Source organism: Brassica napus, chromosome A7 (genome assembly GCF_020379485.1).
Source record: "Brassica napus cultivar Da-Ae chromosome A7, Da-Ae, whole genome shotgun sequence".
NCBI lineage: Eukaryota > Viridiplantae > Streptophyta > Magnoliopsida > Brassicales > Brassicaceae > Brassica > Brassica napus.
In genome coordinates, this window is record NC_063440.1 from 13,347,757 (window position 1) to 13,367,419 (window position 19,663).

At 31.0% G+C, this 19,663-nt stretch overlaps 3 protein-coding genes across 3 annotated transcripts; all 3 read right to left on the reverse strand.

Annotated features, from left to right (window-relative positions):
• Positions 1–833: 833 nt before the first annotated feature.
• LOC106356437 (SKP1-like protein 4) lies at positions 834–2,524 on the reverse strand. The gene is made up of 2 exons (XM_013796193.3): positions 1,210–2,524; positions 834–1,118 (listed from the first exon to the last, which is right to left on the reverse strand). Exons 1-2 carry the CDS (start codon positions 1,492–1,494, stop codon positions 945–947), a joined length of 459 nt encoding a protein of 152 aa, XP_013651647.2. The 5' UTR covers positions 1,495–2,524; the 3' UTR covers positions 834–944.
• An 11,943-nt stretch (positions 2,525–14,467) lies between these two features.
• Positions 14,468–16,259, reverse strand: LOC106356439 (GDSL esterase/lipase At5g63170-like). The gene is made up of 5 exons (XM_013796195.3): positions 15,921–16,259; positions 15,662–15,792; positions 15,306–15,542; positions 14,960–15,209; positions 14,468–14,856 (listed from the first exon to the last, which is right to left on the reverse strand). The coding sequence occupies exons 1-5, from the start codon at positions 16,162–16,164 to the stop codon at positions 14,696–14,698; spliced, it is 1,023 nt and encodes a 340-aa protein (XP_013651649.1). The 5' UTR covers positions 16,165–16,259; the 3' UTR covers positions 14,468–14,695.
• Positions 16,260–16,987: 728 nt separating this feature from the next.
• LOC106356441 (anther-specific proline-rich protein APG-like) lies at positions 16,988–19,163 on the reverse strand. Its single transcript, NM_001316215.1, is given in 5 exon segments — positions 16,988–17,178; positions 17,257–17,503; positions 17,621–17,854; positions 17,957–18,102; positions 18,251–19,163. Coding segments are annotated over 5 exon segments (1,731 nt in total).
• Between the last annotated feature and the right edge of the window lie 500 nt (positions 19,164–19,663).

Consider the following 19,663-nt stretch of genomic DNA (forward strand, 5'->3'; position numbering starts at 1 on the left):
CGGCAATATTACTCTTGCATTATTTTGTAACGATGGTCATGATACTTACTGCCCAATTAAGATTATGCATCGGTGCTATGGCAACTGCTAACTTAATAATGAAAGCCAAACGATCATGCGCTCGGAGCTTCTCTCATCAAAAACAAAAAACTAATGAAGCAAAATATATATACCCTAGTAGATCTCGTGACGTGTATATTGAACATTTGTGATACAAGACTATGATATTTTTAGACTTGGCTAGATGTGTACTCGTTGTATTGCTCGCATATCCACCCTTTGAGTTGATGATCAAATAAACAACCAACATAGAATATTCAACTTAGCCAGAAGACATGGGCCATGGCTAGATACACATACACATCCAGTAACCAAGAAAAATAGCTCACTAGACTTTCTCTGCTATCCGGGTTCACTTCTGATCAGATCAGAAAGATCTCAAACCGCATAGCATAAGGCTTTGCTTGTCCTGAGCAAAGCAACAAGGGAGACATATCTAACATCAACTACCCCATCAATCTAAGTCTCAAACTTCAATGGAGAAGAAAGCAGAAGGGTTTTGTTGGAAAAAAAAGATGAAGGGTGACTAGTGTAGCATCACGCCTCACTGGAGATGACACTGTCGACAACGTGAGCATCAATGCACCAAAAGGGTTACGAGTCAGAGTGATACCAACAAGTCTACACTTCAAGAAGAAGATAGGAGATACACTAAGCTACCAAGGGATCTTTTCATCTTCTACATCTACACTTAAAGAAGATGCGTTTGGTTCAATCACATGGTCTAATGGAATGTACAGAGTTAGAAGTCCGTTCGTTGTAACAAGCAAAGCTGATATATAATATGTTTTTATTAAACCATATAATAAAAGATAAATAAGGTTTGTTACACACTTAATTATTCAAACCAAAAGAGAAAAGAAACAACATAGCACAACTTCAAGTCACTCAAAGGCCCATGCATTCTCCTTGCGCATCTTAGCTTCTTCCGCATCTGTATAGTCGTTCTTGATGTGGAAGATATCGCGAATCTGATCTACAGTCTTGCCGCTCACCATTTCGGCCACACTCTTGCACGTTAGGTCAAAAAGTCCACCGATGTTCAGAGAATGTGCAGCCTACAAAATATCATCAAAAGACTCAATCTTTACTACATTCTAAAACCCTAATTGGCTAAGAACACAAAGGGAAAGAGAACGAGTGACTTACAGAGGCGACAGCGAAGAAAGCATCCTTGTCGAGGCCCTCGAGAGCTCTGGCGAAATCTAAGTCCCAAGCCTTGAGCTCAGTGTCATCAGCGTTGGCTTCGACGTGCTTCTTGCAGTACTCGATAACCTTTGCGAGGGCTGCACTGTTCACGTTTGGAATAGTGATTCCATTACCGGTGCGGTCGTCTTCGATCATGCGCTTGATTCTCGGAGACATGAGCGCAACGGCTTCATCGACCTGGAAAGATACGCCGTCGGAGCTCTTGAGGGTGATCTTCTTCGACATAGTTGCAGAGTATTCGAAAAGATAGAGAGGGAAATGATGAATGAATACAAAGGTTGGTGAATTGGTGCTTTATTTATAGGACCTAATGGTTAAAGCTAACTATAAATCTTAATTAATTATATTGTATTAAAGTTAGCATGTTGATATCCTTCTATATATTACTTCTTATTTTTTTTTATCAAGTTGATATCCTTCTATTACTATAATAAATAAAAAAGGAAAAGAAAAACTGTAAATATTACATTCCATATATTAATATAATACTAGAATAAGACATGCGCTTTGCATGAAAATTATTTAAGAAATATCGTATGAAAAAATATCGAATTAATATTTTTGGTCCTTAAACAAAATCTTAATTTTTTTTTGTTAATTACATAATTTGTTTATTAATGAGCTGATCCCATTTTCAAAAATATTTTAGGTCAAAAAAATCACTTATCGCGTAAGAGCCTAACGTTTAGGCCAAAGAATCTTAGGCAAACTATGTGGTTAGAATGAAACTATGTCAAGTCGGTTTTATATCATGATTTAGCAATTTAAAAGTTAATTGTGGTTATGAGAAGTTTAACGTTCACGTGTCAATCATATATTCTTCAATATTTTTCTCAATTTTGTGTCACTTTTTCATTTTGGTTATTGCTCGATATAAATATTGATTTTTGAATTTATTCTCATTTCGTTATTTTATTTTGGCCTGAGATTTAGAAAATGTTTAAGATTTAAAATTATTGAAGAGATACATGCTTACGTTAAGATATGCGCCTTGTGCAGAATAAATATTTTATATTTATTAATGATTTTATGTTTTCCTGCATATTTATTTTATATTTTTCTGCATATTATGAAATAATAATTATATATTAAATAACTAAAAAATCAGTTACTATTAAATTGGTGTGCGCATATAAATCAAACGACTGTTCTTGTTTATTCACAATCATTTTAGTGTAAATAAATCAAAACAATCAATCTTATCTATCGTATATGATATATAATTAAATTTAAATTATATTAACATATATATATATAGTATACTTTTAATATGAATATTTATTAAATAAGGTTTCTACTCATATGATTTTCTAATTATTTGCATATTTGTGTAACAAAATTTTACACCAACTATTTTTTTTTAATGTGGAATGTTTAGTAGTTTCAATAATTTATAATCATTAAAAAAACATTGAAAATTTCAAAATTAAAATATTAACATTTCAGTATATGTTCAACGCAAATATCAAAATATAAGTATGTATTTTCATATGATGTATAGTTAAATTTAAACGATATGAAATATATATATATATATATATATATATATATATATATATATATATATATATATAAACATAAACACCTAATAAAATAAAATTATTTATTCATATGATTTTATAATCATTGTATCTTATTATAGAAAAAAGTTTAAACTATGATCACAAAAGTTTATGTGAGACTTTTAACAATTTTAGTAATTTATACTCGTTTTGAAAAATTCAAAATACAACATGTACAAAAAAAATATAAATTTTTATTATAGGATTAATATAATTGTATAATTTATTTTAATAATATATAATTAAACAAAAATGATAGAAAATATACAGATTGTTAGCAAATTTTGATTATTTAAAATTATTAATTGACATATATATCTTAATCACATTAGATAATTATATATATTTTATTTACAGAAAGAGTATATAATAATTTTAATTTGATAAATGAATGGTCTATAATGGACATCCCCTATATAATATAACATTTTCTAGCAATTTAATTTTATATTAGCAAAATTCTCAATTGATTCTTAAGCCGCTACGTAAGCAAAATTAGCATTTTAATTACATGAAAACTCAACATAGCATTTTTTTTAATTAGTACAAACTACATGTTGTAATTTTTTAATGTTTCTCTATTAATATATAGGGGATTTTCATATTTGGATGTTGATGAGGAAGATTTATGTATCTAAAGTAGAAAATAAAAAAATTGTTAAGAAATTTTGGAAAATAAAGGAAAAGTGTATGTAAGAATAAGAAATTGTGGATTATAACTAGCTAGGCTGACAAAATTAAATAATAGATATGTATTCAATATCAACCTGGCATACATATTGTGCCAAAAAATGTATATTTTTTTTTACGACAAAAGGCTAAGAAACTAAGAAGATTCATGATCCGAGAGCCACCTCGGAGGAACTGAGTCAACATAAACCATAGCAGATGGCGAAGTTCTAGCACCTCGTGCCAGCTTGTCCGCCAGAGTATTTTGCGCCCTTGGTATATGCTGGATAGTAAAGTTGAGAAAGAATTCCTTACATCGCAGAAACTCCTCCATGTGTGTAGTGAACGCCGGCCGTTCTGTCGGTGTAGACACCATCTTCACCAATTGAGAACAGTCTGTTGCAAACACCACCTCTGAGATTTGTAGGGTCTTCATGCACTCCATCGCCCATATCAACGCTTCACATTCAGCATGTAAAGGTGATAGACTCCTGCGAATAGACATTGCACCCATCATAGTATCATTTGATCCATCTTTTCTGTAGACCCATCCCTGTCCTGTATAAAGATCATGTTCCTTCCATGCTCCATCTATATAACACTTGTTAACTCCATGTGGAAAATGGGTCTCTGCAATATGTAGAGATTCACGGTTTATAGGTTCCTTTGTCTGGGCTTCAGCCCACAAAACACCTTCTATTTTCGCCATTCGAAGAATATCAAAAGGGGTTTTTATCTGATTCTTAAAAACTTTAGCGTTTCTATTCTTCCAAATATACCACAATATCCATGAAAAATAATTCAAATCTGGTTCCTTAGGTAACCGCCAGAAAAGATAGTCCATATTTGTGAAAAGTGACGGGGTGGGAAAAACACCTGGGCATGAAGGAATATTAGATAAAACCCACGTTTGTAGTGCTAATGGACACTCAAACAGAACATGATTAATAGATTCTTCCTCTGCACCACATATTTGACATTTCACATCACATTTTATCCCTCGTGAATGAAGATTCTTGGTTACCGGTAGACTACCCGAAAGTATCTGCCAAACAAAATGTTTCAGCTTTGATGAACATTGAAGCTTCCAAGAGTGAGCCAACAGTGGCTTAATATCTGGTCCCAAAACTCTATCATGAGATCCCATATCCGGAAATAATTTATCCGTACGATAACCTGATTTAACCGTATATCGACCATGGTCCGTAAAATGCCATCCATATGAATCTGGTTTTGGGTTACGACTAATAGCTAAACTCCGTATAATATCTACATCGTCCTGGTGAATATATACTTTGAGCAAATCCAGATTCCAAGAGAGATCGACTGGATTAATTAAATCCTCCACCTTAAGTAATGGATTCAAATATTGATTCGAACATTTTGGTATTGCTGACCTCGGGCGAGGAGCAGGGATCCAAGGATCATTCCAGACTGAAATGCTTGAACCAGTTCCCACTCTTTTGATTAGCCCTTTATTAACCAGAGATCTAGCTGATGTAATACTTCTCCACCCATATGAGGGAGAATATGATCTGATTGGATCCAAAGGATCAGATTTTCTATAGTATCTTCCTTTAAAAACTCTTGCAAAAAGAGAATCAGGCTTATCGATTAACCTCCATAGTTGTTTTGCTAATAATGCCGTATTAAAATTTTGAATATCTCTAAAACCAATACCACCGTCCGGTTTATCTTTGCACATTTTATCCCATGCAAACCAATGCATACCTTTTTTATTACCACTACCACCCCACCAAAAATGAGCAACCGTGCTGGTAATTTTTTTCGTAACCGTTTTTGGTACCCGAAAGCAGGACATAACATGAGTTGGCATAGGGGATGCTACTGCTTTAATTAAAACTTCCTTTCCTCCTTTCGTAATGAATCGAATAGTCCAATTATTAACCTTATTATTGACCCTTTCATTAAGATAACCAAATACTTGTGTTTTAGAGCCACCAAGACTTTCGGGAATCCCCAAGTATGTTCCCATACCACCAATTGTAGTAATGCCCAAAACCTGTTGCACCTCTAAACGTGCTACATCCGGTACCTTATGACCAAACTGAATGGAAGACTTCTGAAAGTTAATTTGTTGCCCCGATGCTCTCTCATAGTCTTTCAAAATCTGTATATGATAGTCTCACATTCTTGCCTATTAGCTTTGCAAAAGAAGAGACTATCATCCGTAAATAATAAGTGTGTGATTGCCGGACTACCACGCGCGATTTTTAACCCCGTCAATAATTTATTTTCTTCCTTTTTCCGTATATTTGCTATTATTGCCTCAGTACACAAAATAAACAAATAAGGTGATAACGGATCACCTTGACGAAGTCCTCGGTTTGGTATAATATGTCCTTTTGGTTGACCATTAATCAAAATTTTATATTTTACCGACGTAATACAAGACATTATCCGAGATACCCACCTTTGTGCGAAACCCAACTTTAATAGCATCGCCTCAATAAAAGGCCATTCGAGCCTATCATATGCTTTGCTCATATCTGTTTTTATAGCCAAAAATTTCTCCTTACATGAATTATTCGTTCTTAATCCATGAAACATTTCCTGAGCAATTAATATATTATCGGAGATCAGTCTCCCAGAAACAAAAGCGGATTGTGTTTCTGATACCAATTGTGGTAGTAGCCTCTTCAGCCGTTGGCAAAGCACCTTCGAAATAATCTTATAACCCACATTACATAAACTAATTGGCCTCAATTCCGTCATTCTACTTGGTTGCACTGTCTTTGGGATGAGGCAAATATTGGTCATATTCATCCTCTCCTCCAAATATCCAGTCCTAAAAAATTCGTTAACCATATTTGTGATATCTGATCTAATAATCGACCAGGATTGTTGGAAAAATAAAGCCGTCATTCCATCCGGTCCTGGAGCTTTTTCAGGATGCATCATGAATAAAGCTGATTTCACTTCCTCCTCTGATGCCCAAGAGGTCAAAGACCTGTTTTGATCCTCTGTAATCAAAGTAGGCACCTCACTTAGAAAATCTTCATAGCCCGAAGGTGATGTCGTTGTGAACAAGTCATTAAAGTAATCTATCGCAACACCTTCTACCTCAGATTCTGATGTTACCCAATTACCACCACTATTGTGCAAACCCACAATTTTATTTTGTATTCGTCTCTGCTTAGTTAGGGCGTGATAGAATTTTGTATTTGTATCCCCTTTTGCATGCCAAGTCGTTCGACTTTTTTGTTCCCAGTATAATTCTTCATCCCTATAAGCTTCTTTTAACTTCCTAGAAACTTCTAGCACCTCCTCATATGTCTTGGTATTATCACACTGAATGTCCTCCAAAGCCTTCTGAATGTCTTTCATAACTAAATCCCACGTACATCCCCCCCCAAAAAAATGTATATAAATCTTGATAAAAAGGGTCATTTTCAAATTTTATCCAATATTGTTTTTTACAAAACTGTTTATAGTTGTTAATTTTTGAGGAAATAGATGTGTTACAAAATTATATTTTATGCAACTTTATTATTTTATTAATAATACTCAAAAATTTATTGCATATGAAAAGAAACATATTATAGAAGAAACATTGATTGAGATATCTAAACAACTTATTAAGAATAAATTGACATTTTATAGGAGAAATTACATGTTTACCACTTTCATGGTACCACTTTTCATTTTTATCACCACTAAAGAAACATTTTCAAAAATACATTTTTCATTCAATGGCAAAAGACTCTTATGCCCTTGTTATTATATATATAATAAATCATCATTTAAATAAAATTAAAATTAAAAAATAAATAAAAAATAAATAAATAAAATAAAAAAAATAAGAAAAAAAATAAGAAAAAAAAAGTTCTCGAATTATACTTTTTTAAATTCGAACTTTTTATAAATTTTTTTTGGGAAGTTTTTTCGAATTTTTTTTTTTTCGAATTTTTTTTTTCAAATTTCTTTTTGAAAGACGAAAATTATGTTTGAAACTAGTTTTTAAAGTTTTTTATACATATTTTTAAGTATTTATAATTTATTTATATATTTATTAGAATCTTAAATTTCACATTCCAAAAATCGTACCCACCTCTCAACTCTAAACTATAAGTCTAGATTAGTTAACCCTAAAGGTATAATTGTCTTTTACACTTCATTAAAAGTGAGAGTAAAAGTGGTTAGTGTAAACATTAAAAGTGGTACTATGAATATGCTATTTGTGGCAATTTCCCCATTTTATAATGGGAAGACACAACTCTTAAAACTACTTATGAATTGAGATATTTTTAACTACTTTTAGATTTTTTGTTCCAATAGTAATATTTTGGAAAAACACAAAACTAATCTCAATATTTTACGAAAAGACAAAACTCTTATAATGAGAAGTTAAAACTTTTAAAACTAATAAAAACACTTATTAAGATATTATAATCTCAATTTTAATGAAATACCCAACTCTTATAATGAAAAAACTTATAAAATTATTGTGATTTTTTGTTATGATTAGTCAACCACAATTTATTATATTCTAGAGTAGATTGTTTGTAGATTCTAGAGTAGTTTTTAGTTTTAGTTTTTCCAAAATCTAGTTTTCACCCAATCAAGATTGAAGCAAAGTAGATTTCCTATTTTTTAGGGAAACCAGATTTTCAATTCTTTAATCATTTTGTACATAAAAACCATAATCCACATTTTATAGGTTTTCCCAAGTGCTACGACAGTTTTTATTATTTTGCAATACATTAATTATTTTATATATAAAAGAATCACATCTAAAATTTAAAAAAAAACACATCAACAAATGATTTACAAATAATATTATCTCTAAATTTACTTTTTATTTTATTTTAAAATCCAAGGAAAAGTTAATTAAATATTTTTATAATATTTTAATTATGAAATTTTTTTACACTTCTCAAAAATATATTTAAAATCTGGTTTAGCTTATTTTTTAAAAAGTAACTATTTTCTGTGGTAATATTTAGTACTATTTATAATTGTATAAAACAATTTTTAGGTAGATTAATTTTATAATTGTTTAAATAATAATTTATACTATAAAATTTACATTAAGTTAATTAAATTTGTTAGTTATAGTTATTATGCATTTATTACATAATATTTTTTTATTAAAAAACTAACTATTAGTTTTATGTTAAAATATTTGAATAACATAAATATCTATTTTTACCATTTTAAAAAAATATAACTATTTGAATTTTATTTTACAATGATAATGTTATTTTTTTTGTTTTAAAATATTTTTTATAAGAATTATATATGCTTTGATGATAGTATTTTATTTTTTATTTTTCAATAATAGATATTTTACTATTCATAATATTTAAAATTTATTTTCTTTTAAAAGCAAAAACCAGAAACTAAAAACCAAAATCAAAAACCACCAATCAAGTTTTTCAAAAAACCAAAATCTACTGCAAAATCAAAAACCAAAAACTAAAAACCAAAAACCAAAAACTAAAAACCAAAAACCAAAATCCAAAAACCAAAAACCAAAATCTAGAATCTAACAAAACAATCATCACCTAAATGGTGCAATAGTAGGTTAACACCAAATGTTGCAATAGTTGGTTAACACCAAAAGTTACAATTACCAATAATTGCAATGGTTCATCACCAAAGATTACAATGGTTCATCACTAAAATTATATTCACCAACAGTTGCAATGTTTTTTATAGACAGTTGAAAATGTTCCATCAAAAAATTGCAATGATTCACTTAAATGGTTGAAAACATTTAGGGGGTGTATTCAATTGGAAGTTTTAGGTGATTTGCAACAAAATGACAAATCCACTTTTATTCAAACATGAACTTTTAAATCTCATTTACAATCCAGTGTTATTAAACATGACATTTTATAAACTACTCTCAAATCCAGTGTTATTGAAAATATTTTAAGCTGTGGAGTTTTAAAGTTTTCCAGTGATTTTAGAGTGTTTTGGTGGAGTTTTTTAGTTAAAAAATTTAAAACTCAAATCTCATGGTTTTGGATAATATTTTAGGGTGGTTTAACAAAAATCAATTTAATCTCTGCAATTCATTGAAATCATCTAAAACCTCATTAAAAATCAAATCACCTCAAATTTTAGATTGAATACACCCCCCTTAAACTGTTAATAATCCTCTCATATCTATGTGTCATAATGATTAACTAAATAAATAATACATTTATTAAATTGATGTAATATTTTTTTAGCCAACACAATTATTAGGATAAAAGATACATTTTTGTAAATTTTTAAAATTTTCTTTAACCTCATGAAAATTTTAATTAGGATGAAGAAATACAGAGTTAGGATGAGAAGACAAATTTTAGACATTGAAACAACTTTAAACTAACATAAATATTAAAATAAAAAGACACAATGTTAAGATGAAAAAATACATATTTATATATTTTGAAACTTCTTTTAAGCCAATGTTATTTTTAGATGAAAAAATACATTTTAAAGATAAAATACACAACCTTTAACATTTATTTGGATAGAGTTTATATTTTTTTTTGCATCCAAAATTATTTTATTATTATTTTGTTTTGTTCAAAGGCTATTATATTATTCAAGATAGAGTAGATAGTTATTATAAGATATTACTTTTCCAATATATTTGAATAAACACATCATTACAAAAAACATTCTATTCCATATGAAAATACATATAATTAAAGAAGATATACTTATTTAGAAATTTAAAAACTTATTAAAAATTAATTAGTCTTTTCTAATGAGAAGACACAAGTCTTAAAACTAATAATTGTAGAAAGACATACATCAGTTAAGATATTTAAACTAAATTTTAAAAAATTCCATTAGTTGCATATTGAAAAACACAAAAGTAATCTCATTTTGGTATTAAAATACACAACTGCTTAAACTAATAAATACATTTATGAAGATATCATAATTACTTTTTTTTTTAAATTCAACAGTTACATAATTAGAAAAAATGTAGAAATAAACTTATTGGAATATTTTTAACTATTGTTTATACTTTTCCTATAGTTGCATTTGAAAAACAAAACTAATCTCATTTTTCATGAAAAGATACAACTCGTATAATGATAAGACACAATTTCTAAACCTAATAATGGTACAGAAACACTTATTAAGATATTATATCTTTTAAAAAATCCAAACTCTTTTGAGCAAAAAAAAAAATCCAAACACTTATTAATATATTATATATTTAAAATGAAATCCAATGGTTACATAGTAAAATAAAATTAAACTCAGTTTCTTATGAAAAGACACAACTCTAAACATTAAATGGAAAACACAAAACTAATCTATTTCTTTTAATAAAAATACACAACTCTTAAAACTAATAAAGACACCTATTAACATATTATAACTACTTTTTAAAAAAAAAATCCAATAATTGTATAATGCAAAAATGTAGAGAAAACACTTGTTGGAATATTTTTAACTATTTTTATAATTTTTCAATATTTGCATGTTAGAAAACAAAACTAATATCAATTTTTATGAAAATACACAACTTTTATAATGACAGACACAACTATTAAAACTAATAATTGCACAAAGACACTTAATAAAATATTATATCTATTTTAAAAAATATTGCAATTTTTATAATTTTTCAATATTTGCATGTTAGAAAACAAAACTAATATCATTTTTTTTTATGAAAAGACACAACTCTTATAATGACAGACACAACTATTAAAACTAATAATTGCACAAAGACACTTAATAAAATATTATATCTATTTAAAAAAATATTGCAATGGTTGCATATTGAAAAAATAAAACTAATCTCAGTAAGATGTTATAAAAAAAAACAATCTCAGTTTTTTATAGAAAAATACAACTATTAACATTAAATGAGATTCCTATTATTTCAACAAATCCTGTTTATCATAAGAAAAATTATTCCCAGCATGATAGAAACATAACACTAAAGGAAAACACTGAGAAAATGAATTATAGGAAACTTCCAAGATTCGTATGTTCTCGGAAAGTCCTTGCAATCCTGTCACAATCTCTCCGATGAAATAAGTCATCGCTAATTGTAGTCGGAGTTGACGATGTTTTCTTGTAACGTGTGAGCCAAGATCACAAATTTGAAATTATATATACCAAAAAGGTGTAGAGAATTCCCTTTTCCAAGATCATAAACATGTATAGTTCTTCAAAAATAGATAGATATGGAAATCATAACTTTTCAGATTAAAAGTAATTATTTTTAAACGGAATCAATATATTTTGAAGAGACACATCACTACAAAAAGCACTTTAATTATAGTTTACCATAATCTATTATAAAAAAATATATCATATGCTGAAAATATTTTTTTCACAACCATTTGTAATAGTAACATATTTAAAAAATAGTGACATACTGAAAAAAACACACAATCTTCTACTATTTTTTTGTTGACAGCGTTTTATTTCAATATCTTCTAAAAGCTTGTAACCAAATTATTGTACAAACCTTTTTTTCTTCACTATTTATTAGATAAGTGAAAATTTTACTTTGAGAATAGCATTGACATAGACTATTTATAGATTTTCAAAGATCTATTTGAATAGTCACATCTTTTCAATCTAAAACTTCTTCTTTTGAAATGGTACTTATATGAAAAGTTACAATTTTTCATTTTAAATAATCACAACTTTTAAAAGTAACACATAACCTTTCAACTTAAATATAACTAGATTATATGACCCGCCCTTCCAAAGGGCGGATAAATTTTTTGTTTTATTTTTTCTCAAAAATTTAATTTTTATATTTGGGTTTATTGTAATCATATTTTTTTTATATAATTTAATTTGATAAAATAATTATTTAAATAAATAAAATACATAGTTAGACATAACATTTATCAATATGACATGGTACTGTATTAATAGAGTAGATGAAAAAATAACATTCAAAATAATATCAGACAACTTCTATAGAAAAAAAAAAAGAAAAACAATTTAAAACGCATCATGCTTATACCTTAGTAGTTTCAGTTAGAGTTAGACAATTTTCAGTTAATTAAAAAATAAAGAATCCAAAAAACCTGCAAACTCCTTGATTTAAAGAGATGGTTAACTATAACCTTAACTGGCTGTTTTAAATTTCCCCATCTCCATTTGACGTGTGGTTTGGACCTCATTGCTAGAACTCGATGGGTACATTCCATACTCACAGGTTGTATACTCTTGAGTTCCAAGTGCCATTTTCCTAAACCTCTTAACTTCATCATTGTATTGTATTGGCTCGAGTCTAAGTCAATGCTTCCTCCATATGAGCTGTATACATTGCTTTGACCTGGTCTTATCCATTAGTGAAGTTGTGATGGTGATACGTTTCCTTCTAAAGCATGCAGAATCTGCTTGTTTTTCACACAAAAAAATATTAATATATATACTTAAGACTATATTTTGCAACGTGAAGAAAAAAGATTAAGGGCTGATTGAAGAGAAAGGATGAAGTAAGTTATAACTTGGCTAATGTGAGGTCTGTGGCGAGGGGGATGGCGGCGAACACGACATAGCATAACCACAATGCAAGCCATCTCCTCTCTGTCGTACTCTTATTCATATTTGTATTAGTTAAATCCTCAAGTCTTCTTCATATATTATAATATTATATTAGTTTGATTGTTTTTTATTAAAAAAAAACAATAGACTATAATTAAAAGATATTGGAATATACTTTAAATAGGAAATGGATCTATTTGAATAGTCACATCTTTTCAATCTAAAACTTCTTCTTTTGAAATGGTACTTATATGAAAAGTTACAATTTTTCATTTTAAATAATCACAACTTTTAAAAGTAACACATAACCTTTCAACTTAAATATAATTCATAACCTTTGGAATAGTCACGTCCTTTCAATTTAAATCGATAATTTTTAGAGTTGCTTGTTGAAAAGACACATATATAAGTCGACAACTTTTAAAATGAAAATATAACTTTTCAACTTAATTTGAATTCAAAACTTTTGAAATTAATTGAGATTGCTATAATTAGTAGATTAGTAGATATGTCCAATGTAATTTAATACGCATATATTACCAGGGTTATCGAACTGACGTGTTAGGATATGACTAGACGATCTAATTAGAAAACCAAAATCTACTTGAGCTAGTTAGTGTGGCTTATCGGCAATGTGACTCTTACATTATTCAGTAATATTGATGGTCAAGATACTCACCGCCCAATCTATTAAGATTATGCATGACATTTATAACAAAAAAAAATAATGAAAAAGAAAACCGGTTATTCGGAGCAAGGATATACTCTATACTAGATGTTGTGACTTACGTGTAGATTGAACTGATGATACAATATATACACGTTTGGCTAGTTCTTAATACATATGGGTTGTTTTTCTTGTTGTATATGTGTAAAGCCAAGGGTTTATAATTTTAAACTTTGATAAATTTCAGGGTTTACATATCCACCATTTGAGTTGATGATCAAATAAACAGTAACTTAGAATATTCAATTAGCTTGGAGACATGGCTCGATACACATACACGTCTAACCAAGGAAAATAGCTAATGAGATGTTCACTTAATTTTTCTTTGACACAAAAATAGATAGAAATCTAATAAGCACATTGATTGCCAAATGAAATCCAGTGCGGGATTTGGGGAGTGTTTTGGGGGATGCTAAGGGTGCAAATATACAAGGTCGTCACTTTTTCATTATATTTACCTGTTCCAGATTAATTGTCGTTTTATAGTAAAAAATTTTGTTTTAAAATAAATGTTGTTTTATAATTTCAATGTAAAATTTATTAATTTTATATTCTAATTTATTTTTCTATTGGTTGAGATATGGTTAGGTGTATTTGTAATGATATTTTTATTTAGTAAATATATAAAATTAAAAAAAAATTAATCTATGTGCACAAATCTAAAACGATAATTAAAATGAAACAGAACGGCGAGTATTATTCTAGGGTCCTAGATTTTGAAGTTCTTTTAAATTATCGATCCGACTTTTAGAAGCATCTATCAATATAGGGAAAAAAATATTGCACAAGACCACCTATCTTTTGAGCCGGACCTGATGAAACCATCCATGATTTATTTATTAGTGATGGTAACATGAGCCAAACTAAACCACAGAGATGAGCACAAGTACTAACAGCAAGTGCCAGACTTAAACCACCGTTCATGGGCTTTAATATCTAAACATATAAAAAGAAAATTACACTAATATAGTGACTAAGCAAGTTTATTGCTGATGACACTGACGATATTGGGTAGAACGGCTTTGTAGGCTTTTTCAGAAGGATGTGCAAAGTCCCAGAATACATGGCTACCAGAATCTAAGCATGGAATCGGAGTCATCACTGAGCAACAGCATGGTTTTGCCGTTCTAAACCCTGAAATGTATTAAAAAATTTAAACTATAACCCTTAGTTTTATATATCTAAAACAAGGAAACCAACACATGTATTAATAGTTAGCCAGTGTTGATCAATTTACCATATTTACTAGGATTTTCGATGACATCAAGAAGTGAGTTATACATATCGATGTAGACGAATTTGCCATCAGGGAGACTTTGTCTGAAATTTACGACCAAATTCGCTACCTTTTGATTATATATCTTAGCACCATGGTTCACATGGGGAAGACATATCAAATCTCCGCTCAATTGTCTCGCCCCTGGCAAACATCCTAATGGTAACGTTCCAAGGACCGCAAATTTTCTCGCTCCCATATTATATAGATTCTGCATTGATTGTCATATTAAAGAATAGTTATAACTTAACAATATTATTTAAATAACAAGAACTATAACCAAAACATTTTAGATTGTCTTACATACCTGCATGAACGCAGTTTTCCATTCTATGAGCTGATCAGTGTATGTTTCGATATTGTATCTCAATTTCTTAGCCCGAGTTGCAAAAAATGTGATAGCAATATCATTATTTCCAGCAGAGATTAGAACCACGGCATTGGCTATAATCTCTTTAACTTTAGCGGCGTCTCCAACTTCTTGGCTTAATTTTTGTATGTAACTTTGGAAGTCTTTCAGCTGGTCTTGTACCCATATAACGCCCTATAAATGAAGTCCACATAGGGTTTATTTTTAACTAACGTTACCATATAGGATAAATTAATCAGGGTCATTATCTTTTCTTAATGAAGGTAATAACTATTATGTTTTTATTTAATTACCTGTATAGATGCAGTGAATTTGTCTAACCCTGAACCACCAGACGCAAAGCAAACTCCGGTAGGAAGGTCACTACTTTTAAGAAATGAGCTACGGAAAGCAGGTACAAGATTCTTTATCCCTAAACCCTCGGCTACATATACACATATCATGACATTTCATTTTTTAGAATGTAGCTATATGTAACTGTTAGTTTATACTCCATTGTCAAATAATATTTTAAAATTTGTTTGATTATGAGTTGGATAAAGAACAATATACCAACTAAATCCGATAGTACTCTTCCATTCCCGAATCTTCCAGTAGGTATATGATAAGGAAAATTGCGTCCGTATGGCAAAAAATTGCTCTTCGACACTGTCATTAGCTTATTGTTGTTACCAGTATCGAGAATCGAATCTCCAAATGCAAGAATCGCTGGAAATCTTCCAGTTTGTATAGCATGAATACATGAAAGCCATAAAGATAACAATACTACTAGAAACTTTGTGGCTATACAATCCATCTCAAAGAGATTGCTAATTAAGTACGTTTTTATGTTTTTTTCTTTGTTTTTTTTTCTGGCTGTAATTTTATGTTTTTCGTTTTAATTTTTACATTATCGGTTTACATAGATTTATACACAAGTGAAGGGCTGAGAGAGTTAATCGAGTCCCTCAAATAATGGTATGAAACTTATTTATTTTGTGGTTAAATGAACACTCCCCATTTCTATCATTAGACTGAATGTATATTTAGTAAACCTAACAAATCAGGTCTTACCACACATTTGCATTGAATTATCAGAGTGATTTACCCTACACAAATGTGTAGATTTAATCATATTAATGTGGTTATCATTCATGTTCTATATTCAACTTGATTACTTCAAAGCAGCAATTTTATATTTATTCACTAGAGCCTATACAAACGACACTTAAATGAATGATAGAGGGTGTAATTCAATTATAAATTTTAAAAAAATTAAATCCAACAATAATCTAGGGACTCAATAATCTAATGTTTTTAAGTTATAGTGGTCTTGGATCTCTTGTAAATTATAACTATAAGATTTTAACATTTTCTGTTATTCCATGCAGATTTCAAATACTTTATAAAAATATAGTGTAGATCTTTTTTCTTACATAATAATCTAGTGCAAATCTTAGATAAACATGACTGGCTCGGTGAGGAACACTCCTCACGTTTGATACAAAACAAAGGCTTACATGACTATCTCAAATGTTGTTTGCATTATTAGTCGCAGAAACCGCTCATGCCTACATTATAATACGTTGCAAAAGTTTTCCTTTTGGTGACATTAATAATGTAATAAAGATAGTTATTAATCAGATATAACGGAGGTATTTTTTAACAAGTTTTTTGTTTAAGGTTTCAAAAGCTCTCTCAGTGGGGTGGGCACCGTCCCAGAACAAATAAGACGATGTATTGGGACAAATTTTTGATGTCTTCTTTTTGCAGAATACACCTCCTCCCGTTAATCCGATTTTGCAGCACGGTTTCTTTACCTCCTCAAATCCTGCATGCAAATATGTTTTTCAAATTCATATGATGATATATGATAATCAGCATATATGAATAATACAATAATAATTACCATAGTGCGCAGGGCTTTCTAGAATTTTACTGAAGATAGAGTAGATGTCCATGTAAACCAATGTAGAATTTCGTAGGGTTTCCGACAGTTGACTCAAAATAATAGCGAGCTTAGAATTAAAAAGCTGAGCAGCATAATTTATCTCTTCATCACAAATTTTTTTGTCCTTTACCCTTTGTGATGGTGTACAACCAAGCGGTGGTGTTCCGATCACTCCTATACGTCTTGCTCCATATCCATACAGTTGCTGCCCAAATATTTGCATGTAAATTATTGTTTTTTGATTAAAAAAAATAACATCGTATGAGTTTTCTTTTTTGGACTAATTTAAATCGTTATGTGTTTTCGATAATATAATATGTACCAAAACGAAACTGGCAGCAGAGTCAGCCATGCTGGTGGTGTAAGAGTCGATGTCAGTTTTAAGGTGTTGAGCACCAATTCCAAAATATGTATAAATCAGATCGGTGCCTCCTGCGACCACAATGGCTACTCCTTTGGACACTATTCGTTTAGCCTCTTTTTTTCCTACTAGCTTCTTTACTCTCTTTATGTAGTCTTGAAAATATGACAATTGGTCCAACATTGGTATAACCTCCTGATTTAAATAATTTAAAATGATAAGTCAGTGTATTAATAATAATTAACGTTGCAACAATAAAAAATAATCTAAGGGATTGTCAATTTGATCTTAATTTACCACTGATTCAGATGTTTCAGGATCGAAGCCAGCACCACCCGAAGCAAAAGAGACGCCCGTAAGTAGATCGCTTCGTTGTAATTGGTTTTGTTGTAGCTTCTGGTCTAAATATGCGGGTACTATTTCTTTTACTCCCAAATATGTAGCTAGTGGAAGCACGAAACAATGAGAAAAGTACTTAGAGGAAATACTTAAAAAAGAGTTAAGTCAATTTCAAAAAAAAAAGACACATTGGGCCAAATTTTGGCGCAAAAGAAGATGAAGGTGGAAGTTTGGGAGAGAGGGAGTACGAACATATATAATCAGAAGCGACCTTTCCGTTGCTGAATCTACCGGTGGCTACTCTGGAAGGAAAATCCATACCATAGGGACGATAGTTACTTTTTATCTTTGACTTTAAATTATTGTTATTCCCTGTGTCAAATATCGAATCCCCGAAGAAAAACACGGCCGGTATAGTTTTGTTTTCTGGCTTAGGTGGTAATGGGGCAGGTGGGCTAGGTTTTGGTTTTGGCGATGGAGCAGGTGGGCTAGGTTTTGGCGACGGGGCAGGTGGTGGTACAGGTTTCGGAGCTGGACTAGGTGGTGGCGGTGGTGGCGGTGATGGGCCTGGCTTTGGTGATGGAGCAGGTGTTGGTGGTGGCTTTGGTTGCGGCTTTGGTGGTTGAGGTGGGCATGGAGTTGGGGCAGGTGCTGGTGGTGGCTTTGGCTGAGGCTTAGGTGGTATTGGTGGACATGCCGATGGACCAGGCGGTGGTGGTGGCTTTGGTTGAGGCTTAGGTGGACATGCCGATGGACCAGGCGGTGGTGGTGGCTTTGGTTGCGGCTTAGGTGGTGGGCATTGAGATGGACCAGGGGCTGGTGGTGGTTTTGGTTGAGGCTTAGGTGGTATTGGTGGACATGCCGATGGACCAGGCGCTGGTGATGGCTTTGGTTGCGGCTTAGGTGGTAATGGTGGGCGTGGAGATGGGCCAGATGGTGGACCAGGATTTGGTGATGGGCCTGGTGGTGGGCCAGATTCTGGTGGTTCCATTGGCCATGGATACGGCCAAGGCATTGATGGCCAAGGTATTGATGGCCACGGCCAGAGCCGTCGGTGGACTACTTGGGCATGGGACGTTGTCGCAAAGAAGATACAAAAGGATATGAGAAAGACAACAAAACGAAATAGCATCGAACAAGAATGGACCATAGAAGATTGCTTCATGCTTTTACTACGAGTAGTAGTAAGACAACTTCCACTCAAGCGATTTCAACCGTCATGTCAATATGAATATCAATCTGCGTGTGCCTATGTATATATATGCATTACGTAAACTAGGGCATGCAATTTATGTGGCCGTGTTGAAGATGCTTGTGTGACACGGCTTCTCATCACACATTTTGAGACCTTCATTATATTCCATTTCTAGTCGGAACTTAACTTCTCTCAAGTATCTTTCGTGACTTCTCGGAACCTAACTCTCGCTTAAGTATCTTCAGTATCTAGAGATTAAACCCAAAAGATATCATCAGTTAATTTGATTTTTGGAGTTAGGGTTATGGCTATGTAATATACTAGTCAGTTTCCCACACAAGACACAACTTAGAATCAATAATGTATATGATTGGGTTGGCCATTTTAAAGATTGTTGGCCTTTTAATATGATTTTAACCTTTAGTTATAATTCTATTTCAGCCGATCCATCTTATCTCTTTGTAATTCGA